Raw genomic sequence first — 24,857 nt, 5'->3', positions numbered from 1 at the left:
CAGCAATGACATACTATCACTTCTTCCATAGTCTATTGGTGACACAGACCAACCTTGATGCAACGAGGGAGAAAATTATGCAAGAACACAAATACTGGGAAATGAGGACCATTTTGAGGGCCATCTCAAAGACTGGCTCCCATACTCTGAAATCCTTCCGTGTTGATTAATTTTTTAAAATCCACATTCTTTTCAACAACTGCAATTATGTTTGTAACAGTATTGACTGAACCATCCCGCTGCTGGTGGGCGTTTAAGTTGTTTCCAGCCTTTTGCTACCATATATGGTGCCACAGTGAACTCGTTTTGTACAGTGAATTCTTATACAGAGGTGCCTCTGTTTGCCCACTCAAATGTATGAAAGAATCTGCTTGTCTTTATTGTTGCCAACATCATATTATCAAAAATGTTCATCTTGGCCAGTTTAATAGGCATGTGAGACAGAACTCTAAGATAACCCTGAGATTCCAGCCGCTGGTATAGTCATGCTTTTAGTCTCATATTCTTGAGTGTGGGCAGGACTTGTGACAATGAAGGATTTTCCCTCCTGTGGTGGCAAAGGTGAAGATATTCAGCAGATGTCATTAAGGTCTCTAATCAGTTGATTTTGAGTTCATCCAAAGGACAAATGCTCAGGGTGGGCCTGACCTAATCAGGTGAGGCACTAAAGGAGAGATTCTCCTGCTGGCCTTGAGGAAGCAAACTGCCTTGTAGTGGACAGGGCCATGGGGCCGTGGATGGCAGACAGCCTCTAGGAGTTGAGATCCATCCCCAGCTGAGAGTTAGCAAGAAAACAGGGCCTCATTCATTCAACCACAAGGAAATAAATTCTGCAATTTATGAGTGCAGGAGAAGATTTCATGCTTCAGAGGAGGCCACAGTCCCCACTGAGGCCTTCATTGCAGCGTTGGGGGATCCTAAGCAGAGGACCCAGTTAGACTTCCCCCAGCCTCCTGACCTGGGTGAACTGAGATAATAAATGTGTGCTGTATTTGTGGTAATGTGTTATGCAGCAGTAGACAATCCTATATAATAAAAGCCTAATATGCAAATTGACCAAATGGCGGAACGACCGGTCGCTATGACACGCACTGACCACCAGGGGGCAGACGCTCAATGCAGGAGCTGCCCCCTGGTGGTCAGTGCGCTCCCACAGTGGGAGCACCGCTCAGCTGACCGACGGGTACCTGATGCTGGGCTCACGAGCCTCTCCTGCAGACACTCCCTCTGCGCGCCCCTCCCTGACCCAGACCGAGACCGGGATTGGGACCGGCATCGGGACTGCCTGGGCACGAGCCTGTGGCCGCTTCTCAGTCATGGGCACGCTGGTATCACCTACGACGGGCGTGTGGAGACTGCAGTAGAGCGGCAGTAAGCCTACTGAGCAGCGGCAGGCACAGCGGGGCTGGGATGAGTGGGAGCAGCCTGGCGCCTGGCCTGTGCTTGGGCCCCTCCCTGGCCACCTGCTGCAGCCCGATCCCCGCAGGCCACCCCAAAGGACCCCACTGGGGTCCTCTAGTGAATATATAAAAACAAGCAAACAGAAAAGGAGACGATGAATACATTAGGTATCTCCCATTGTAGAAGGGTATCTTCTAGTGGTTTTGATATACAGGAAATTGGGTCACCTTTTGACCTAGATCCCAGTTCCTCTCTCCCCTCCCCTGGTGCTCATGTGTCTTCATTGAGAGACTGTGATATGTCACAATTAAGAGCCACGTGCTTGGGCCGGCTTTTGTCGTGGCTGCCCCGCCCAGGGCCATAGTGCTGTGGTTAGTTTCCCTCTCCGGAAAGTCAGTCCTTGTTAGCTATGCTCTTAGTGGTGGAGCTCAAGGACCCGCTACTCTCCTACCCTCGGGGACCCAATCGGAAATATGTCAGTTTATGTGCACATGAGTAGAGGCATGCCTCCACACCGAGGACAGCCTGTTGTCACCAAGCAGAAACGCCGGGCCTTGTGTTCTGAGCACCAGCAGAGGCTTCCCACATGCCCGTTTCCTGAAGAGCAGGGACTAAAAGGGCCAACAAAGTTGGAGTTGCCCCAAACCAAAGGGATAACTTCAAGTCCAGGTTTCCAGCTCATCCTCAACCACATCCAGACCAAGGCTACATCTTTAAAAGTGCAATTTATCACCACTCTAGGATATCACTCTTTGGGTACTTTTGTTATTAAAAATGAAAATAAATTCACACCCATTAGAGTGTCTATTATTTTTAAAAAGAACAGAAAATAGCAGGTGGTGTGAGGACGTGGAGAAATTGGAACTTTCATGCATTGCTGGTGGGAATGCAGAATGGAGCAGCCACTGTGGAAAACAGTATGGCAACGCATAACAAAATTAAACACTGAAATGCCACATGGCCCAGCAATTCCACTTCTGGGTACGTACTCAAAAGAATCCAAAGCAAAGACTCAGACACAAATGTGCACACTCACACAGCAGCATCATTCACAATGGCCAAAAGGGGAAGCAACCCAGGTGTCTGTCAACAGATGATGGATAAACACAATGTGGTCCATTACACAATGGAGTATTATTCAGCCTTAAAAGGGAAGGAAATTCTCTATATAATCCATATCTATATATTGATTTCAGAGAGGAAGGGAGAAGGAGAGATAGAAACATCCATGACGAGAGGGAATCATTGATTGGCTGCCTCCGGCATGCCCCCTACTGGGTGGGGATAGAGCCCACAACCCGGGCATGTGCCCTGGACCAGAATCAAACCCGGGACCCTTCAGTCCGCAGGCCATCGCTCTAGCCATTGAGCCAAACCGGCTAGGGCAGGAAGGAAATTCTGATACCTGCTACAACATGGATGAACCTGGAGGACATTATGCTCAGTGAAATAAGCCAGTCACAGAAGGACAAATACCGTGTGATTCCACTTATAGGAGGTCCCTAGAGGAGTCAAGTTCATAGAGACAGGAAGTAGATGGGAGGGGCCAGGGACTGGAGGAGGGGCATGGGGAGTTAGTATGTAATGGGCACAGAGTTCCAGTTTGGGAAGATGAAAAAATTCTGGAGAAGAATGGTGGGGGTGGTCATACAACATTAGTGTCCTTAATGCTTCTGAGCTGTACACTTAAAATTGGCTAAAATGTTATATTCATGCTGTAGTTTACCACAATAAAAATAAAACACATAAAAATAAACCAATGGGATGTTAACCCGAGGGAGGCAAAGCAGTTTCCCAACAGTCAAAAAAGCCTCACCCCCAGATTTTAGCCTCAACGCTGGCTTATCCCCACGCAGTGACACCTCCCACCAGAAGCAAAACCATTCCCTGTTTCCATTTCCTGTTTCTGTTTGTTTTTACCTCCCCAGCTGGGCTTGGAGCGGTTCCATGGAGTCGGCATCCTGGGGTTTAACTCCGTTGAGTGGTTTATTGCTTCTCTTGGTACCATCCTAGCAGGGTAAGACCGCGCGCTGTTCATGGTTAATGTTGATGAGCCGCTACTCAGGGCCTGCCCGATGTGAGCAGGGAGTTCAGCCTCAGCCCCAGGTGGGCAGGCGAGACAGACACACAAACCAATTAACCTGGCAAATGATTAGCATCTCGACTATAGAAGGTTCTTCTAGAACTCAGTAGTAAAAAGACAAAAAGATTTTAAGTGAACAAGAGACCTGAACAAGAAATGTTACAAAGCGAAGTAGGTGATAAGCAGTTCAAAGATGTTTGATGTTATCAGCCATCAGGGAAATGCAAATGAGACCCAGGACAGGATGGTTAAAAGCAAGAACATCCTGGCCGGTGTTGCTCAGTGGTCAGAGCATGGACTCATGCACCGGGTTCGATTGTGTCTCGGGTTCGATTGTGTCTCGGGTTCTCAAGTGTCTCGGGTTCGATTCCCAGTCAAGGTCACGTACCTGGGTTGCAGATCTGATCCCCAGGCCGGTCAGGGTGCATGCGGGAGGCAATCGATCGATGTGTCTGTCTCTCACATTCTCTCTCTCTCTCATCTGTCTCTCTCCCTCTCCCTCCCTCCTTTCCATTCTCTCTGAAAATCAATGGGAAAAATATCCTCTGGTGAGAATTTAAAAAAAAAAGGCTGCCCATGGAGGGAGCAGGTGCCTGAGGGTGGGGGGCAGTCCAAATCCCATCTCTGGCATTTATTATGTGCCATGACACTTTCAACAGTGACGTCATGGCCCTGACTCAGTTTGCTCAACTGTAAAATGGGCTGTTGTGGGGGTTCTATGATCATACATCATAATGACATCACAGGAGTTGCTGCTTTCATCATCCTTAACTCCTGTTGTTTTTGTCATTGTTAAGCTGTGGAGGGAGGGAAGCTTGTGCCAAGGCTGCAAACTCAGAACTTGCCTGCAGGCCCTTCCCCTAGCCCCCCCCCACCACCACCCAGGACATCCTGCCCCACCCCAGGCTCACACACACATGACAGGCATGTGTGTTTTCTTTTCCCAGGGGGCTCTGTGTTGGTATTTATGCCACCAACTCTGCAGAGGCTTGTCAATACGTCATTACTCAAGCCAAAGTGAACATCCTGATGGTTGAAAATGACTTACAGCTACAGAAAATCCTTTCGGTAAACCTCTACCCAGCCCTGCCTGCCCGTCATCCGAGGCCGGGGGGAGGTGGGGGCTGGGGGGGAGGGGACCTCAGAGGTCTGACCAGGTGTCTTTGTGCTCCCAGGTAGAGGCTAATGATCAGGTGGGTGGTAAGGTTGGCTGCACACACAGGTTCAGTATAAGTCCTCCACCACTTTTTAAAAATACATATTTTTATTGATTTCAGAGAGGAAGGGAGAGGCAGAGAGAGATAGAAACACCCACGAAGAGAGAAAATCACTGATTGGTGGCCTCCTGCACATTCCCTACCGGGATTGAGCCCACAACCTGGGCATATGCCCTGACCGGGAATCAAACTGTGACCTCCTGGTTCATAGGTCGGTGCTCAACCTCTGAGCCACACCGGCCGGACAGTCCTCCACCACTTTAGCATAACTGGCAAAGCTGCTCTTGCAGGCGGGGTGAGGATCAGGGTGGATTGGGGGAGTTAATTTCCAATTCGTAGTAACTTAATTTCCTACTCAGCCTCCATTTAAAACAACGCGTGTCGTGTATGCATAATTTTAAGTGCAGTCCACTGCTATTCTTCTCTTAGAAGTGTGATTCTGTTGAGCCTTGTCATGTTCATTCCTTATAACTGTCTGCCTTCCTGCAATGCTTTTGTCTCTCTTCTATTTCTTTGCTGAATTCGACCACCTCCTGTTTCTCTTCTCTCTGGCCCTCTCCCACCTTGTACGTTTACGCTGCGTTCCTCCTTCCCAGCTGCATTTGCTTCCGTACGTTTTAAGTTTTATACTGGAACGTTGGGTGGCAGTTTTCCTTTGCTTTGTGGTGACTTTGTGAAATTTGGCTCCTCTTTTAGTTTCTCTTTTCTCCTTGCAGTGTCTTTGTACGAAGAGAGACACGTACTGTAGAAATTATTCCTATTCCTTGTGTTCGAATGAACCTCCGTTTCCTGAACCAGCTTCTGGCAGGAAGACCCTAAGGGGAGGGGAGTTTGAGCCCATGTGACCAGATTAATGGCTCAGCGGAGAGGCCACTGGGACTGTTTCTTAATATTTCATCACTTGTGAGTTGCACATTTCCCCACTTTTTAACATGTGTGGAGCTGAGATGTGTCTTGCCATTGATGGCATCCTCTTGGATTATCATTGGCCATGTGTTTTGTTTTCCCACATTTTAATATCTACATTTTAATATCTCTGAAACCAGGGCACATTTCCCAACTCCTGAAATCCTAGCCGGACTCAGTGAACTGGAACACATGCCAGCAGGCCTCCTTCGAGCCCAAATCCTGACCTGGTTCAGGAAGGACAGACCTCTGCCTTCAGCCTTGAGCTTTTTTTTTTTTTTTTTTTTTTAATATATATTTTAAAATTTATTTCAGAGAGGAAGGGAGAGGTAGAGAGAGTTAGAAACATCCATGGTGAGAGAGAATCATCGATTGGCTGCCTTCTGCATGCCCCCTACTGGGGGTCGAGTCCCCAACCTAGGCATGTGCCCTTGACCGGAATTGAACCCGGGACCCTTCAGTCCGCAGGCCAACACTCTATCCACTGAGCCAAACCAGCTGGGGCCAGCCTTGAGCTTTGTTGAAACTACTTTCTTGCATGGCACTTCTGTGGTCCCTGGTCCTCATGTCATGCCCTGCTTACTAATAACGGAATGTACTGGGGGCTGGGTCACGGGTCAAGGGTGATGGGTGGGGTGCTTCCTATTCTTTTTTTTTTTTCCACTTTTTTTTATTTAGGTATTATATGTGTACATATCTTACCATTGTCCCCCCCACCCCACACCCATACATGCCCTCACCCCCCAGAGTTTTGCGTCCATTGGTTATGCTTATATGCATGCATACAAGTCCTTCGGTTGATCTCTTATCTCCCCCACCTCTCCCTAACCTTCTTGCTGTAATTTGACAGTCTGTTTGATGCTTTACTGTCTCTGTATCTATCTTTTTGTTCATCAGTTTATAATGTTCTTTATTATCCATAAATGAGTGAGATCATGTGGTATTTTTCTTTCATTGACTGGCTTTTTTCACTCAGCATAATGTTCTCCAATTCCATCCAGGTTGCTGCAAATGATGAGAATTCCTTCTTTTTTATGGCAGCATAGTATTCCATTGTGTAGATGTACCACAGTTTTCTGATCCAGTCATCTGCTGACGGGCACCTAGGTTGTTTCCAAATCTTAGCTATTGTAAATTGTGCTGCTATGAACATAGGGTTGCATATATCCTTTCTGATTGGTGTTTCTAGTTTCTTCAGATATATTCCCAGGAGTGGGATTACTGGGTCAAATGGGAGTTCCATTTTCAGTATATTGGCTTACGATTTGGGTTTTTCCCGTTAGAAAATGTCACGTTCCCCATCTTCCCCCCTGCACCAAGTTCACTGCTATGGCTTCCTGTCCTACTTCTGGTCTACTTGACCTCACACACATCAAGCCACACCTGAGTTACTTCTAGCTCATTGCCTGACGAACGGGCTGCTGTGGGGCTGTGGTTCTGGTTGCTCCGCATGGAAGATTCGAAGCCAACTCCTGACACGCTTCCTCCCAAACTGCCTATTCGGCTGCCCTGGCTGATCTAATTCTGGGCAATACTCGTGGCTTATCATCCTCCAGCTCTCCAGCGCCGCCCGCCTCCTTTAGAGAAACCCCAGACTCCTCACTATTGCCTCCAAGGGGGCCTACCTGGCCTCACCACCCTCTCCTGCCTCCTCCCATATCCTTCTCCCTCCCATCCTCAGCCCAGCCTTCCCCAACTCTTTCTTCCTCAAACATCACAGACTGCTGCCCGCGCCAGGCATTTTGGTTGTCGGTTCCCCATCTTTCTGGAAGTCTCGTCTGGCTGGTCTAAGCACTTCCGTCACCGTTTCTCTCCGATCCACACCGGTGCCCTGGCTCTCATTCTAATGAACATAACGAATGCTGGAAGTGATTGCTGTGTATGAGCAGGGTACAGGCACCCCCCAGGCCTGGTCACCCGAGCCTTACAGCGCTGGGAAGAGCTAGAGGGTTCTGAACCTGTCCAGGGCCCAGCTCCCCCTGCGGAGGACCTTTGTGGCCCGATTCAACAGGAATTGCACTGCATCCTGGCTGCGCGGTGCCAGCGGGCAGAGCACAGCGTTCGGCCGGAGGCTGCCTCGGGGAGGCCGCTGTCTCCGTGCACCTGTGATGGTTGGAAGCTACTGACACTGGCCACAAAGAACCCACAACGTGCCCTAAGACCAGTGGAGACGAGGAGCGATGTTCCACAGAAAGCAAACGAGGGGCCTAAAAAGAGGCTGGGGTTGCAGTAGGAGGGCGCTTAGGACACCCATCGGCTTGTTTCCCCAGGGCTGGGTGGCCGTGAGCCCCACGCTGAACTCTCTTTCAGATTCCACAGAACAAGCTGGGGACCCTAAAAGCCATCGTCCAGTACAAGATGCCCATGAATGAGAGCAATAAAAGCAACCTGTACTCTGTGAGTGTGGGAGGGGCACAGAGCAAAGCGGGGAGGGGGGCCTCACAAGGGAAGTGTGTGGGGACGCTCAAAGGCAGTGGGTGATGAGCAGGAGAGAGGGCCAGGCTCCAGAGGGAAATGGGCGGGCCCTTGAGGGGCTTTTTAAAAAAAATATATACTTTTATTGATTTCAGAGAGGAAGGGAGCGGGAGAGAGAAACATCAATGATGAGAGAGAATCACTGATCGGCTGCCTCCTGCACACCCCACACTGGGGATGGAGCCCACAACCCGGGCATGTGCCCCAACTGGAATAGAACCATGACCTCCTGGTTCATAGGTCAATCATAGGTCAATGCTCAACCACTGAGCCACGCTGGCCAGACTGAGGGCCTTTTAAAATTTAAGTTTATTTCACTTTTGGCACGAAGGGTACAACTTAAGCAAAAAGGTAAGTTGGTGACTCATGGAACTACAACTCAGGGTGTGGATTTCAGGCATGGCTAGAACCAGGGGCTTGAATGTGGCCCAAGCTCCATTTTGCCCTCTTGGTTTCTTGACGCCATAGTCCTAGGATGGTCCAGCAGCTCCCGAGGCTGCATTTTGACTCATTCTTGTCCAGAGAGCACTTCCGGCAAAAGCCCTGACTTTCACTGTGGTTGGACCATTGGAGGTCACATGCCCAGACCTGATCCAATCACTGTGGCCCACATAGATGGAACCCTCTGCCTTAAACCAATCAGGGTTGACCTCTGGAATTGGGGGTGGAGTTGGCCCCATCGAGCTGGTCACAGAAATTTGGGATGCAGAGTGGAATCTGGGAAGGCAGAGCTCAAATGATATTGAACTCCACTGCCGAGCATCTGACATATTAATTCACTTACATGCCTAGAACAACCCAAGAAGTTGGGTTCTGGTATCATTCCCACCTTACAAATGAGGAAACTGAGGCACGGGGAGCTTAAGGGGCCTGCCCAGGAGTGCAGGAACCGGAAGCAAACAGCTGCACTTTGTCGGGCTCAGAGCAGCATCCCGGGTCTCCACCCAGGAGCCCCCTCCACGGAAGCAACAGCTTTTATAAGAGGAACCGGGACTGACGCTTCTCCCTAAACCTTTCCTCCGGCCAAACGTCACGCTTTAGGAGAAGCTGGCGGGACAAGGTCTGACTGGGGACAGGAAACACCTGCCCGAGGCCCCACCCTCTGCCTGTCTTCTCTTTCCACAGTGGGACGATTTCATGGAACTTGCCAATACCGTCCCCGACCCCCAGCTGGACCAGATCATTGCGAGCCAGAAGGCCAATCAGTGCGCCATGCTCATCTACACTTCCGGGACCACGGGCAACCCCAAAGGAGTGATGCTCAGCCATGACAACGTAAGTGCCGGCCACGTGACCAGCTTGGGCGCATCCGGAATCCCTCACTCAGGGGCAGTGGCCTTCAGGATGCTTTGTTCCTGACCCCCAGGGCTGCATTTTAGGGATCTGACACACGGCCCTTCGCCTGTGGCGCGTAGAGAGGCACGTGGACACTTAGGAGGGGGCAGCAACGGGCAGGGGTGGAGATCATGGACTTTGGAACAGACCTAGGTCCAAACCCGACTCTGTGATCTCAGGCAAGACCTGTACCATCTCCAAGGCTCGCTTCCTCGTCTGTAAAATGGATGTGGCATGCTAGTCCCTGCCTCGCGGGTTGTTCTGAAGATGATTTGCGTTAATATTTGCAAAGAGCTCAGAACCGTGTTTGATAAGTACGTGAAGAGCAGTGAATATGTCTTTCCAAGTAAAGGGCATTTTTTTAAATTGATTTTTTTTTTGAGAGAGAGAGAGAGGAAGGGAGAGAGAGGGAGAAAGAGAGAGAGAGAGAGAGAGAGAGAGAGAGAGAGAGAGAGAGAGAGAGTGAGAGAGAGAGAGAGAGAGAGAGAGAGATTACCTCCCGTAACAGCCTACTGGGGATCAAACCTGAAACCTGGGCATGCGCCCTGACCAGGAATTGAAACTCGACCTTTTGGTGTATGGAATGGAATGATGCTTAACCAACTGAGCCGCACCGGCCGGGGCAGAATTTGAGGTTTTGGTTACTCAAGGAAGACTGCGTGTTTTGGGGAACACTTATGTATGTCTGGATGGAGTCCAAGGCTGATCATTTAGATGGCTGGTATGAAACCAAAGGGAGTACATGCTAAAAGATTCAATTTATACAAAACCCTGGAAAATGCAGACTTATCCTTAGGGACTGAAAGCGGGTCGGCGGTTGCCTAGGGAGGGGCCAGCAGGAGGCATCACAAAGAAACAAGTGGAAAGTTGGGGGGTGATGAAGGTGTTCCTATCTTGATGATGGTGAGGTCTCACAGGTGTAGACATATGTCAGTTTGTGTCAGCTGTGCACTTTAAATGTGTGCAGTGCATTGTATGTCACTTATACCTCAATAAAACTATTCTTCAAAAAGAATGTTGCCTGATCACTGCATGCCAGGCACCGTTCCAAGAGCTTTAGTAAATCCTCACAGCAATTCTACTGATTCTATCAGGTGGATGCTATTTTAACAAAGGAGAAACGGAAGCCCAGAGAGGTTAAGTTACTTGGCCCAGGTCACACAGCATGCAACACGGTAGAGCTAGGATTTGGCTCCACAGTCTGCATTTTTAACTACACTGTAGGTCTATGTGGCTAACGTGCGAGGATGTCCAAAGATGCAACGTAAGCATGTAAAAGGTAGTACACAGAACACAAATGATTTTTTTTGTTGTTGTTAAAAGCTAAAAAGGCAGCCAAAACCGGTTTGGCTCAGTGGATAGAGCGTCGGTCTGCGGACTGGAAGGTCCCAGGTTCGATTCCGGTCAAGGGCATGTACATTGGTTGTGGGCACATCCCCCGGTGGGGGGTGTGCAGGAGGCAACTGGTCGATGTCTCTCTCTCATCGATGTTTCTGGCTCTCTATCCCTCTCCCTTCTTCTCTGTGAAAAATCAATAAAATATATTTTAAAAAAAACAAAAACTAAAAACGCAGCAAGCAATATGCACCTGTGTAAATTTTAAAAGCAGAAAAGTGTCTGGCAGGACACCCACCAACTGGCCATGGTGGTTCCCTCCTTGAGTCAGAAAGATCACAAGTTTTAATTGGTTGATTGATTGATTTTTAATCATCACTGGAGGATATTTTTTCCTTTTTTTTTTTTTTTTAGAGAGTGAAAGGGAGGAGGGAGGGAGAGAGAAAGAAACAACAATGTGAGATAGACACACTGATTGGTTGCTTCCCACATGCGCCCCTACTGGGGCCTGGGATTGAACCTGCAACCCAGGTACATGCTCTTGACTGGGAATTGGACCCACAACTCTTTGGCGTGCAGGCCAACACTCTAACCACTGAGCACACTGGCCAGGGCAGATTGCTAGCTTTTAAAAAATATGTACTTTTAGATTTTTATTGATTTCAGAGAGGAAGGAAGAAGGAGAGAGATAGGAACATCAATGTTGAGAGAGAATCATTGATCGGCTGCCTCCTGCACTCCCACCACTGGGGATCGAGCCCACAACCCCAGCATGTGCTCCCACCGGGAATTGAACCATGACCTGTTTCATAGGTTGACGCTTAACCACTAAGCCATGCTGGCCGGACAGATTGCTTCATTTTTAAATGAAGTTTTTCTACCTTATAAGAGCTTTTCCCTCCGACCTAGCTTAATAGTTACCAGCACACCCGAAACCAGTTTGGCTCAGTGGATGGAGCGTCGGCCTGCGGACTGAAAGGTCCCAGGTTCGATTCCGGTCAGGGGCATGTACCTTGGTTGCGGGCACATCCCCAATGGTGGGTGTGCAGGAGGCAGCTGATCGATGTTTCTCTCTCATCGATGTTTCTGACTCTCTATCCCTCTCTCTTCCTCTCTGTAAAAAATCAATAAAATAAACATATATATTTTTTAAAAATAGTTACCAGCACACACTGGCCTTTGCTGTTCCTTCTGCACATCAGAAAGCTACTGACTTGCTCCTTTACCTTCTTCTGGTCCTGCTCAAACGTCACCTCCTCAGGAAAGCCCTCCCTGATTTCCATGTTTAAAATAGCAATCAATAAACCATCCCATTGATCCCTCATCTTCCTCTGGCTGCTGTTCTTTTTACACTGTCATATTATGTAGTCACTTATTTATCATGGACATCAGCTCCTGAGGGCAGAGGTTGTCTGTGTGTCTAGTGTCTGGCACCTAGGAGGACTCAATCCACTTTTGTGGAATGAAAGAATGAATGGCATCTGATGAAACTCCCACCTGACCCTGGCTCCTTGTGGCTTTACATGTGGCTGGTGAGATGTTTTCCTAGCATTGGACTGACAAGTATCAACCCTGGAGCGAGGCTTCCTGGGGTTGAATCCCGGCTCTCCCCCCTGCTAGCTGTGTGACCGGGGGCAAGTTCCTTAACTCCCCTTGACTTTAGTTTCCCCATCTGTAAAACACAGATAAGAATGGTTTCTACTCTTAGAGTTGCCATGAAGATTAAACGATCCCATATCCTCTGCCAGTTGGCTATTAGCCATTCTAGAACTTAGCGACTTAAAACACCAAAGGTGTGTTGCATCCGGGTAGGGAATTTGGCCAGGACCCACAGGCTGTTTCTTCTGCCCCACGTAGTGTCAGCTGGGGTCACTCAGCTGTATTCAGAAAAGTAGAAAAGTCCAAGAAGGAATTCACTCACATGTCTCTTGTGGCTTGGGCAACCTCACGGCACGGTGGCTCAAGGTTGTTGAGCTGCTCACCGTGGTGACGGGCTCTCCTCAGAGCAAATATTCCCTGACACCACGGCAGAAGCTGGGGTCTGTGGAGGCTCAACACCAGAAGTCACCGCGTCGTTCTGCTCCATTCTGTTGGCCAACCAGTCAGTGGACCAGTCCTGTGGAAGGCGAGGAAAACAGACTTCAGCTTTGAAGGGGAGGGTGGCAGGGAATTTGCCGCTGCCTTTAACCGACCACGTAGATACGATGGTTAGAACAATGCCCGGCACACAGTGATTTTAAAGACATGCCAGCATCACCCTCTTTATGGGAAGAAGGAAAGTTCAAAGTTTCTCCCACTTATAGGGCACTGACTGAGGTACCACCCTGGATAAACACATGTTAATTTCTCAACAAAAAAAAACACCCCACGAGGTAAGTTGTGTCGTTAAAGCCTTTCACAGATGGGGAACCTGAGGCTCAGAGAGGGGAAATGACTTGCTCAAGGTCATAGAGCAAAGCTCTGAGCCGGGATTGAATCCAGGAGTGTCTACACTACTGTACATCACCGTCTACACAACCCGAGCCCCTTCCCTCAATAAATGGGTGCGGGGTGCCTTGGAGCATAGGCGGTGAGTGACAGCGCTTACAGGGCAGACGTAAAATCCCTCCATCGTAAGGCCCAGAGAGGGGGAAGTGGGACTAATCTTGAGGGCCTACTATGGGCCAAGTGCTTTGCATACGTTACTGTGCTTAATCCCTTCTATCTCCTCAATCATTCATTCATTCATTCAACAAAATGTTCTGAGCACGTACTGTGTGTTGGGGATACAGCATTGAACAAAACAGATCCAACTGTGGCCCTTAGGAAGACAGAGAGTAAATGAACAAATAAAGCCATTTGTTCTCCAAAGATGATAGGCAGATGGCCAACAGACATATGAAAAGATGCTCACCATCACTAATAGTCAGGGAAATGCAAATCAGACCACCATGCGATATTACCTCACCCCTGTCAGAGTGGCTAGCATAAAGAAATCAGCACACTAGTGTTGGCGAGGGTGTGAAGAAAAGGGAACCCTTGTGCACTGTTGTGGGATTGTAAAGAGGTGCAGTCACTATGGAATATAGTATGGATGTTCCTCAAAAAATTAAATATAGAACCACCAGCCCTGGCCAGGTGGTTCGGTAGGTTGGAGCATCACCCCATACACCAAAAGAGGTTGTGGGTTCGATTCCCAGTCAGGGCATGTACCTAGGTTGCGGGTTTGATCCCTGTTGGTGCTTGTCCGGGAGGCAGCCGATTGATGTTTCTCTCTCACATGGATATTTCTCTCTCTCTCCCTTCTCTCTCTCTAAAAAATCAATAAACCCATCCTTGGCTGAGGATTAAAAAAATAAATAAAATAGAACTACAATCTGACCCAGCAATCCCACTTCTGGGTATTTATCCAAAGAATCCAAAACACTAATTTAAAAAGACAGACGCACCCCTATGTTCTGGCAGCGTTATTTACAATAGCTACGATATGGAAGCAGCCTCAGAGCCCATCAGTAGAAAATTGGACCAGAGAGATGTGGTATACTTATTTATTTATGTAATGGAATATTACTCAGCCATAAAAAAAGAATGAAATCTTGCCATTTGTGAAAACATAGATGACCCTAGAGGGTATTATGCTTAGCGAAGTCAGACAAAGACCATATAATTTCACTTTTATTGTGGAATCTAAAAAACAAAATAAGTGGACAAACAAAACCGAAACAAGCCCATAGATACAGAGAACAAGCTGATGGTTGCCAAAGGAGAAGGGTGGGGGGTGGGGGTGTAGGGATGGCAATGAAGAAAGAAACTGTGAATAAAATAAAACCATTCAGTCATGGCGAATCATGCCTAGAGAATGAGCCATTGAAAACTTCAGCTTGGGTGGTGTGAGACAGCCTCTCTTCCTCGACAACATTTAATGGGAAACTTGACAGGTGAGAAGGAGTCAGTCAAAGGAAATTGGAGGAACAGCAGTCCCGGCAGAGGGAACTGCCAGTGCAAAGGCCCTGACGCTGGCCTCTGCCTGATGAGTTGGAGGAACAGTGCGAGGCCCATGTGGCAGGATTAATGAAGTAAACTGCTCACCGGAGTTTTATGACACCAGTGAGGAATACAGGTTGCAAAGTTATAGGTACGCTAAAACTTTACAGCAAGGTATGCACTGGAGAAAGAAAAACATGAATATGCAAATGGTTAGGGGATTATGGGTGGCCTCTTCGTTTGTTGGACAGTGTTGGTTCCAGAGTTTTATACTGGACAGGAGACACCTCTGTTCCCGTTTTACAAATGAGGAAATAGAGGCTGCAAGGGTTTTTAAGCAAATAGCCCAGGCTCACACCGCTAGCACACGGTGGCGTCAGAACGTGATTCAGGAACACTTACTGAATCCTTCAGGTTTCTGACTTTCCCGGTAGACCTTCTGACCCTAGGATCTGTTATTGGACCCAAGGGTGTCTATGTAACCCTCCAAAGCCTCAGGCAAGTTAGTTAACTCTCCGTGAATCTGTTTTCCATCAGTAAAACAGGGAGATTCCTAGTTACCAACCACAGCATGCTAGGATGAGGATTAAGCAAGTTAATGCTTGTAAAGGATGAGAATAGTGCCCCCATCCAGTAGGTGCTTTGTATGTGTTTGTTAAAGAACTGCATTTAGCCTGGTCAGCGTGGCTCAGTGGTTGAGCATTGACCTATGAACTAGGAGGTCAAGGTTTGATTCCCGGTCAGGGCCCATGCCTGGGTTGTGGACTCAATCCCCAGTAGACATCGTGCAGGAGGCAGCCTATCAATGTTTCTCTCTCATCATTGATGTTTCAGATTGGAATACAGATTGCAAAATTATAGGTACGCTAAAACTTTACATCAAGGTATGCACTGGAGAAAGAAAAACATGAATATGCTAATAGTTAGGTGATTATGGGAGGGGATTATGGGTGGCCTCTTTGTTTGTTGGACAGTGTTGGTTCCAGAATTTTATACTGGACAGGAGTCACCTCTGTTCTCTTCCTCTCCAAAATCAAACTTATTTATTTATTTGTTTGTTTATTTATTTATTTATTTATAAAAGAACTGCATTTAAGTGGCCCTTCAGGCAGGACAAGGCACCCTGGATTGTAAGCCCCACTTGTGTTCCAGATCACGTGGCTGGCCGGGACGGTGGCAAAGGACTTAAAGTTGACTTGCGCCCCAGAAAAGCAGGAGGTGGTAGTTAGCTACCTTCCCCTCAGCCACATTGCAGCTCTGATGATGGATATCTGGATGCCCATGAAGGTCGGCGGTTGCACCCACTTTGCTCAGCCAGACGCTCTCAAGGTAAGGCGGAGGGCAGCTGGGGCGCGTGGATGGTTCCATTAAGCCCCAGTTCTAGGGGTTTCTTCTCTGTCCTCATGCTTCATTTAGCAGCATCAGAAACAGTTGGTCATATTCTTGTTGTTTTATCTTAACCCAAATCAGGGCACCCATGTGTGGTTGTGTGTGTATGTGTGTGTGTGTGTGTGTGTAAGTCAGTATTCCCAACTCCCCAAAGCTCCAAAAACCAAACTCATCTCAAGACCCTTACGTTACATCTACAAAGCCCTTTTGGCTGTGAAAGATGACCTATTCGCGGGCTCAGAGGGTTAGGAGGGATGTCTTTGGGGGTGCCGTGATTCTCCCTTCCCACTGCATCAAACAGGCTGCATTAGGGCCTTTGTAATTCCTTCTAAAAGGTTTATTCTTATTTTGTTTGTGTGGCTGCTGACTCCTTGTCATTTAGTTCTCTGCTTACATTCTCCCTGGCCCTTCTCACATCCTCCAAGCTCAGTGTCGGAGATGTAGTAGCCACTCGTAAGTGCTTTAGGTTTTTGGCTGAATACATAATGCATATACATACACTCACCTACAGGACCCGAGACGTCCCCATTCTCCCACATTCATATCAACTCCGTAATATCGTCAGGAACTTTAACATGATCAGCCTGATGGGTGATAAAGGTGTCTCTCACAGTTTCAGGAACTGCCAGACTGTTCCAAAGTGGCTCTCCCACTGTGTATTCCCACCGGAAGTGTATGAGAGAGTTCCAGTTTCTCCCCCTCTTCACTAGCACATCCTCAACATCATCACCACGATCATTGCCATCCTGGTGGATGTGAAGTGGCGTCTCAGTACATTAATTGCCATTTCCTTCATGACTCATGGTGGTGAACAAGTTTTCATGTGCTTATTGGCTATTTATTTATCTTCTCTGGAAAAATGTCTGTTCAAATCTTTTGCCCATTTAAATATATGGTTCCAGGTCCTGGCTGGTGAGGCTTACTTGATTGGGCATCGTCCCATGCACTGAAAGGTTGCCAGTTTGATTCACAGTCAGGGCACATGCCCAGGTTTTGGGCTCAATCCCTGGGGGTGGGGGGGGGGGTGCAGGAGGCAGCTGATCCATGTTCTACTCTCGCAGAGATGTTTTTGTCTCTCTCCCTCCCGCTTCCTCTCTCTCTAAAAAATCTTTTTTTTTTTTTTAAACGTGGTTGCATATCTTCTCATGGTTGAGTTTAAAGTGTTCTTTATACACTCTGGATATAAATTTTTTCTTAAATATATGTTCAAACATATTTTCTCCCAGATCTGTGACTTGTCTTTTTGTTTTGACTCTGAACTCCTATTTCTTTTGTAAAAAAAAGTATGTTTTTATTGATGTTTAGAGGGAGAGCGAGATAGAAACATTGATGAGAGAGAATCATCGATCGGCTGCCTTCTGCATGCCCCCTACTTGGGAATGAGTCTTTAACCTGGGCATGTGCCCCGACTGGGAATCGAACCAGTGACCTCTTGGTTCATGGGTTGATGCTCAACCACTGAGCCACAGCGGCCTGGCCAATTTATTTTTTATTTTATTTTTATGCTTTTGGTGTCATATATAAGAAATCTTTACCCATGCCAAGGTCACAGAGATCTTCTTCTATGTGTTCTAGAAGCCTTTTAGTTTTAGCTCTTGCATTCAGGTCAGTGACCCATTTTGGGTTTATTTTTCTCTTTGGTGAGAAGTAACGCTCTAAGCAAAGCTTTTAATTTTGGGGGGGGGGGATATGAATATCCTTTACCCCATTCAATTGTCTTGGCACTTTGATTGAATGTCAATTGATCACAAATGCGAAGATTCATCTCTGGGTTTTATATGCTGTTCCATTGATCTATATGTCAATTCTTACATTAAAACCACACTGTCTTGGTTTTTCTGGCTTTATGATAGGATGACTACCTTGTCCCAGTTTGCCTGGGACTTTCACAATTTTTTTAACTGAAAAATTCACATTCCAGGAGCCCCTTTAGTTCTGGGCAAACCAGGATAGTTGATCACCCTATTTTAGAATAAATTTCAAAATCAGGTAGTAAGTCTTCCGATTTTGTTCTTTTCCAAAAATTGCTTTGGCTATTCAGATCATCCACACTTCCATATCAATTTTAAGCTCAGCTGGTCAATTTGCATGGACAAGCCTGTCTGGGTTTTGAAAGGGATTGCAATGAATCTACAGATCAGTTTGGGGAGAAATCTGCATCCTTTTAGACAGTGGCGTAATATTCCACTGCATGCTTGGGAAACAGATTTTTACCAGCCTGCTACTCTCCACCCTAGAGAGAGAAAATCTGATTGGCTGCTGACCAGCCAGTGGGTGGGCTCGCTGGAGTCGGGAGCTCACCCTGGTCTAATCAGCCACAAGAAGGTTCTCCTGGGCTGAGTTGAGTGGCTGGGCAGAGATGGACACATCTGGGGTCCATGGAAGGTGCAGGTGTGGCTAACCCAGCTCTGTCCCATGCAGGGCACCTTGGTCAATACCCTGCAGGAGGTGAAGCCTACCGCCTTCCTGGGGGTGCCCCGAATTTGGGAGAAGATACAGGCGAAGATAAAGGAAAGTTGCGCCAAATCCTCAAACTTGAAGAATAAGGTGTTTTCATGGGCAAGAACTATTGGCTTAAAGATTAATACAAAAAGGATGCAGGGGTAGGTGGAGGGTCCAGGGGGTTGGGTGGGGAGGGTGGGGGGGGGAGGGGCTCAGCTGGGACCCAGCAGCCCGTTTTGGATCCATGGCTATAGAGCTGACCTTGGCACTGTTCACAGGTTAGTTGAGTCTCCCATGAGCTACCACGTGGCGAAGACACTCGTGTTCAACAGAGTCAAGAACAGCATCGGCTTTGATCACTGCCACATTTTCATCAGTGGGGCCGCGCCCCTCAGCCCGGAGACTGCTGAGTTCTTTCTCAGCCTGGACATACCCATAGGCGAGATGTACGGCATGAGCGAGACCTCAGGCCCTCACACTGTATGCGCCTTTGATAACCTCAAGATGCTAAGGTACTGGCCTCCTGGATAGAACCCACCCCCCACCCCCAAGTCCTCCAGCAACACGGGCTCAGGGGAAGGAAGCTGGGAGGGTGGATGGGCCTCTGGGCTGAGATCAATTCTGTCTCGGTATCTCCAGAAGGATCCTTGTGCTCCGGCGCCCAAGCCCCAAATCTTCATGACCATGGGAAGCCCCCCTCTCCCCATTTGTCAGAGGTTCCACCGACAAGGGGAAGGGCTCTCAGACCCCCCCATGGTCTCCCCCTGATTGCCGCTGGTGAGTGCTGCCTCCAGCGACCACCCAGGCTCCCCCAACACATCCACGGGCCCTCTCTGGCTTTCTCCCAAGCTCAGCTCACCCCAGGCTGCAGGACTGAGCCCCGTAATACCGAAACAGTACGAATACCAAGGGCAAGGCCCACTCTGAGTCTGAGGGCCACGCTCCTTCGCAGAACCTCCGGCCGTCTCTCTCCCTTCCCTGCTGCCATGAGCCAGGTCCGGCTTGTCTCTCACGGTTGGCCAGGTTGCAGCTGCCTTTGAACTGAGCAAAAATGAAGTTCAATCGTCCTAATCTGGCAACCTCACTTCTTGCCTTCGCCTTGTAGGGGAGAGTGTCACCTTGATATAGACCCCCCTCCACACCATAATCCCATGGAAAGCCTGTTTTCCGCAGAACCCCAAAGCCCCCTGGCGTGCTTCCAAAACCAAAGGGTGCCCGTCCCTGAAGAGGAGTGACCTTACTCCAACCCTGGAGGAAAGGCACAAACTCCAGCCTCTGTAACTATTTCTCTTTCAGCGAGGAACACGCGCACACAGGAATCAGAAGGTGTGAAATGATAGCCTGGAAAGCTCCCTCCCTCCACTCCCCCCCTCCCCGCCCTGCTCACTGGGGGAGTGTGCTGGGGCTGCTGTCACAAAGTCCCACCCACTTACACAACAGAAATTAATGTCCTCACAATCTGGAGACGAGAAGTCCAAGATCGGGGTGTCTGCCGAGCTGGTTGTCTCTCTAACCTGTGAGGGGGAATCTGTCCCCTGCTCGCTCCCAGCTCTGTTGTCACTGGCAACCTGTAGCCTCCCTTGGCTTCTAGCAGCAGCCTCCTCATCTGCCTTCATTTCCCTGTGGCATCTCCCCATATGTGTGTCTATGTCCAAATTCCCTCTTTTTTGTATATATATAAAGGACACCAGTCGTACTGGATTTGGGGCCATGCTACTCCAGTATGACCTCTTCTTAATTTAACCAATGACATCTGCAAAGATCCTATTTCCAAATAGGTTCACATTCTGAGGTACTGGGAGTTCGCATGCAAAATATGAATGGGGGCGCAATTCAACCCATAACACCCTCCCAGAGGCAAAATGACCACATTGTATTCCTTTAAATGAACATGGCATAAGAGTGCATTGATATATATATTTTTATCCCAAATGGAAGCATTTCCTATGTAAAAACAGACCAAAAAATGCATCCTTTCTGCCTTGAGTTCAGGGACCAAAATAATCCAGAGAACATGACACCGTTCACTCTCTGGATTTGGTGCACAAACTTCCACTCAGCCTTGCCTCACACCATCCCAGCTCAGGGACCGAACAGATTCGGTTAGTAAGGCGTCACTGTACAGGATGCTCTCTGTCCGTGCGAATAGCTGCCTCGTTTTTGATGCACAGTATCCCACCTGGTGGATACACCATAACTTACTTAACTGGTCCCTTTTTTGGTGGATAGGGCGTTTTTTCTCTCCACTATTTGTCACCATAAACAATGGTAAAGTGGATGTGCAGTATATACACCATATATTTTGCTAAACCAATTGGAAGAAAATGGTATGTCATCATAACTTTCCTTTCATTGTAAATGAAGTTGAAAAAAATTCTTTCATACATTTAAAAGCCACTTGACAAAACAACAAGAAAGCCCACTGCATGGGAGAACATATTTGCCAATGTTATCACCTATAAGGGCTTAATCTCCAACATTTACAGGGAACTCATACAATTTAACAAAAGAAAGATAAACAACCCAATCAATAAATGGGCAACGGACCTAAATAGATACTTTTTGAAAGAAGACAGAAGGAAGGCCAAGAGGCATATGAAAACATGCTCAAAGTCACTAATCATCCGTGAGATGCAAATCAAAATGACAATGAGATACCATCTCACACCTGTCAGAATGGCTATCATCAACAAATCAACAAACGACAAGTGCTGGCGAGGATGCAGAGAAAAAGGAACCCTCGTGCACTGCTGGTGGGAATGCAGACTGGTGCAGCCACTGTGGAGAACAGTATGGAGTTTCCTCAAAAAACTAAAAATGGAACTCCCATTTGACCCAGTAATCCCAACTAGAAACACCAATTAGAAAGGATATATGCACCCCCATGTTCATAGCAGCACAATTTACAATAGCTAAGATTTGGAAACAGCCTAAGTGCCCATCAGCAGATGAGTGGATTAAAAAACTGTGGTACATCTACACAATGGAATACTACTGCTGCTGTAAAAAAGAAGGAGTTCTTACCATTTGCAACAGCATGGATAGAACTGGAGAGCATTATGCTAAGTGAAATAAGCCAGGCAGAGAAAGATAAATATCACATGATCTCACTCATTTATGAAATATAATGAACAACATAAACGATGAACAAAAATAGATCCAGAGACAGAGAAACATCGATCAGATCATTAAACCTCAGAGGGAAGGTAGGGGAGGGTGGGGGTAAGGGAGAGAGATCAACCAAAGGACTTTTATGCATGCATATAAGCCTAACCAATGGACACAGACACCAGGGGGGTGAGGGCATGAGTAGGGGGGACATGGGGGGGGGGTTAACGGGGGAATAAGGACACATATGTAACACCTTAATCCAGTGGTCGGCAAACTCATTAGTCAACAGAGCCAAATATCAACAGTACAATGATTGAAATTTCTTTTGAGAGTGAAATTTTTTAAACTTAAACTTCTTCTAACACCACTTCTTCAAAATAGACTCACCCAGGCCATGGTATTTTGTGGAAGAGCCACACTCAAGGGGCCAAAGAGCTGCATGTGGCTCGTGAGCCACAGTTTGCCGACCACGGCCTTAATCAATAAAGAAATTAAACTTAAAAAAATAAAAAAATAAAAGCCATTTGTATTTCCTTTTCTCTGAACTATCTGTTCATATCATCTGTCCCCTTTAAAAACTGGATTATCAGTCTCTTTATTATGGGTTTGTTGGCACTCTTTATATATTAGTAAAATCAGCCCTTTGTTTTTGACGAGTTGCCAATATTTTACCCTTAGGTTTATCATTAGTATTTAGTTTTGTGCTTTTTTTCCTTTTAAATATTTTTATTGATTTCAGAGAGGAAGGGAGAGGGAGAGATAGAAACATCAATGATAAGAAGGAATCATTGATTGGCCCTCCTGCACGCCCCCTACTGGGGATCAGGCCCACAACCCGAGCATGTGCCCTTGACCGGAATTGAACCTGGGACCCTCCAGTCCGCAGGCCGGCGCTCTATCCACTGAGCCAAACCGGGTAGGGCAGTTTTTAGTTGTGTGTTTTTTTTTTTGTTTGTTTTGATTTTTGTTTTTAAATATATTTTATTGCTTTTTTACAGAGAGGAAGGGAGAAGGATAGAGAGTCAGAAACACTGATGAGAGAGAAACATCGATCAGCTGCCTCCTGCACACCTCCTACTGGGGATGTGCCCGCAACTGAGGTACATGCCCTTGACTGGAATCGAACCTGGGACCTTTCAGTCCGCAGGCCGACGCTCTATCCACTGAGCCAAACCGGTTAGGGCAAGTTTTAGTTAAGGTGTATTTGCCGTGCAGAATTTTTAAAAATCCTTATATGGTTGAATTGACCGATCTTTTCTTTGTGGCTTCCGTGGTTCTCCATATTCCTTGAAAGCCCTTCCTTGAGGGAGTCCTAAGGGGGCTCTTGGTAAATGTGCCTTCCTTTTTCTCTTGCTAACGAAGGGAATCCCTCCCATGAGCTCTAACCCCATTGGCCCTTCTACCCGGGAAGGAGGTCTAGCAAACCAGCATTCCTTTCTTTCCTGCGCTCTAAACCCTCTCCCCAATGCTGTCTCCAGGAAAAGAAGTCTTATAAGATTGCAGGTTTCAGCTAGAGCTTTTCTGTCACGTGGAAGGAACTTTAACTTCTGCAGAGATCCTGGTTGGTTGTCCCGGTCATCAGTATACACCTGTTGGCTAAAAAAAAACCACGAGGGGTTTTGTGGCTCTTCTCAAGCCAGGAGCTCTTTGTCCTCCTCCCATTTGTGTGGAGGTTAAAACCTACCCTGTGCTGTGTGTCCCAGTTCACCAAGGGTTTGGGAATTGGACTCACTGGATGGAACACTCCCTCTCTCTCATTCAGCAAACACCTCCGTATGCTCCCCACATCCCGGAGCAGGTCCGCCCGGGGCAGCTGAGCAGAATGTTAGGAGCCTGGGCTACAGACCCCGGCTGACCTGTGCGGGTGACTTTATCGCTCTGAGCCTCAGTGTCCCTCCTTCCATTCCCCGGCAGCTGCGGCAAAATCACAAGTGGCTGTAAAAACATGCTGTACCAGCAGACCAGTGACGGCATTGGGGAGGTCTGCATGTGGGGCCGGCACGTCTTCATGGGCTACCTGGAGAAACAGGAAGAGACCACGGAGGTCATCGATGAGGAAGGCTGGCTGCACAGCGGGGACCTGGGCCTTATGGACAACCAGGGCTTCCTCTACATCACCGGCCGCATCAAAGGTACTGGGCCCGGCTCCGCAGGGGCCTCCTGCAGTCAGGCCCCTCTGAGCATGTAGGGGCTGGCATACCAGCACCGACACAGCCTCCGCTCTCCGCTTGGCGTGGGGTGGGGGTGTCACGTGGATACACAGGGCCGCCCTGTTCTGCACATCCCAGCTCTGTCCTCGAGAACAGCGTGTGGCCCTCTGCAGGACGGACCAGGGAAAGACGCCCACCCCATCCCTGAAACCTGTTTCCTGCCCTGTCATTTGAGATTAATAATAATTATAATGGTTGACTAAGGATTCGATGACATGATGTAGGACAGGGATTGGCCAACATTCCCTATAAAGGGCCCGATCATGAATGTTTTTGGATCTGCAGGAATATGGTCTGTATCGCAGCTACACAACTTGGCACAAGTGTAGCGTAGAAGCAGCCACAGACAATATGTAGACAAATGGATGTGACTGTGTCTTCTAGAATTTTCATGTGTCACAAACATTATCCTTTGGATTTCCTTCCAACAATTTAAAAATGTAAAACCCATTTTTGGCTCGTGGCCGTACAAAATCAGGCAGAAGGCTGAATTTGGCTTGCAGGTTGTGATTTACCAACCTCTGATGTAGACAGAGCATTTGGCCCTGAGCCTGACATAGGGAATAACTATTCAGTAAGTAGGCTTCTTAAACAGGTTCGAATGAAAAAGGGAAACAGGTTCGAATGAAAGTCCAAAAGGTCTTTCAGGCATGGCTGGATCAGGTGCCAAAACAATGGCAAAAGGAATCTCTTTATCCTTCTCTTACTGAGCTATTTTCTGTGTTGGGGCCATTATTTTTTTTTCTTCTTTATTGATTTCAGAGAGGAAGGGAGAGGGAGAGAGAGATAGAAACATCAATGATAAGAGAGAATCATTGACCAGCTGCCTCCTGCACGCCCCCTACTGGGGATCGAGGCCACCACCCGGGCATGTGCCCTTGGCTGGAATCGAACTGGGACCCCTCAGTCCACAGGCCAACGCTCCATCCACTGAGCCAAACCAGCCAGGGCTGTTGGGGCCATTCTTGAAGAGGCTTTTCCCCATTTGGT

The 24,857-nt window shown here is 47.9% G+C and overlaps 1 protein-coding gene across 3 annotated transcripts in view; it reads left to right on the top strand.

Moving 5' to 3' along the window:
* ACSBG2 (acyl-CoA synthetase bubblegum family member 2) overlaps positions 1–24,857 on the top strand; it is a 34,963-nt gene that overhangs the window by 5,951 nt on the left and 4,155 nt on the right. For 2 of the 3 annotated variants that reach the window (XM_028159127.2, XM_028159128.2), the window contains exons 4-11: positions 3,330–3,418; positions 4,432–4,552; positions 7,918–8,004; positions 9,208–9,357; positions 15,868–16,044; positions 18,526–18,707; positions 18,825–19,058; positions 23,572–23,789. In XM_028159127.2, the coding sequence (XP_028014928.1) occupies positions 3,330–3,418; positions 4,432–4,552; positions 7,918–8,004; positions 9,208–9,357; positions 15,868–16,044; positions 18,526–18,707; positions 18,825–19,058; positions 23,572–23,789 (1,258 nt within the window). The remainder of the gene's footprint in view (positions 1–3,329; positions 3,419–4,431; positions 4,553–7,917; positions 8,005–9,207; positions 9,358–15,867; positions 16,045–18,525; positions 18,708–18,824; positions 19,059–23,571; positions 23,790–24,857) is intronic. The other variant, XM_028159129.2, reaches the window with a different exon arrangement.

Source organism: Eptesicus fuscus, chromosome 6, assembly GCF_027574615.1.
Source record: "Eptesicus fuscus isolate TK198812 chromosome 6, DD_ASM_mEF_20220401, whole genome shotgun sequence".
In the NCBI taxonomy this organism is placed as follows: Eukaryota; Metazoa; Chordata; class Mammalia; order Chiroptera; family Vespertilionidae; genus Eptesicus; species Eptesicus fuscus.
Note: the sequence above shows the minus strand (reverse complement) of the source record. Positions and strands in the feature narration are given on the sequence as shown.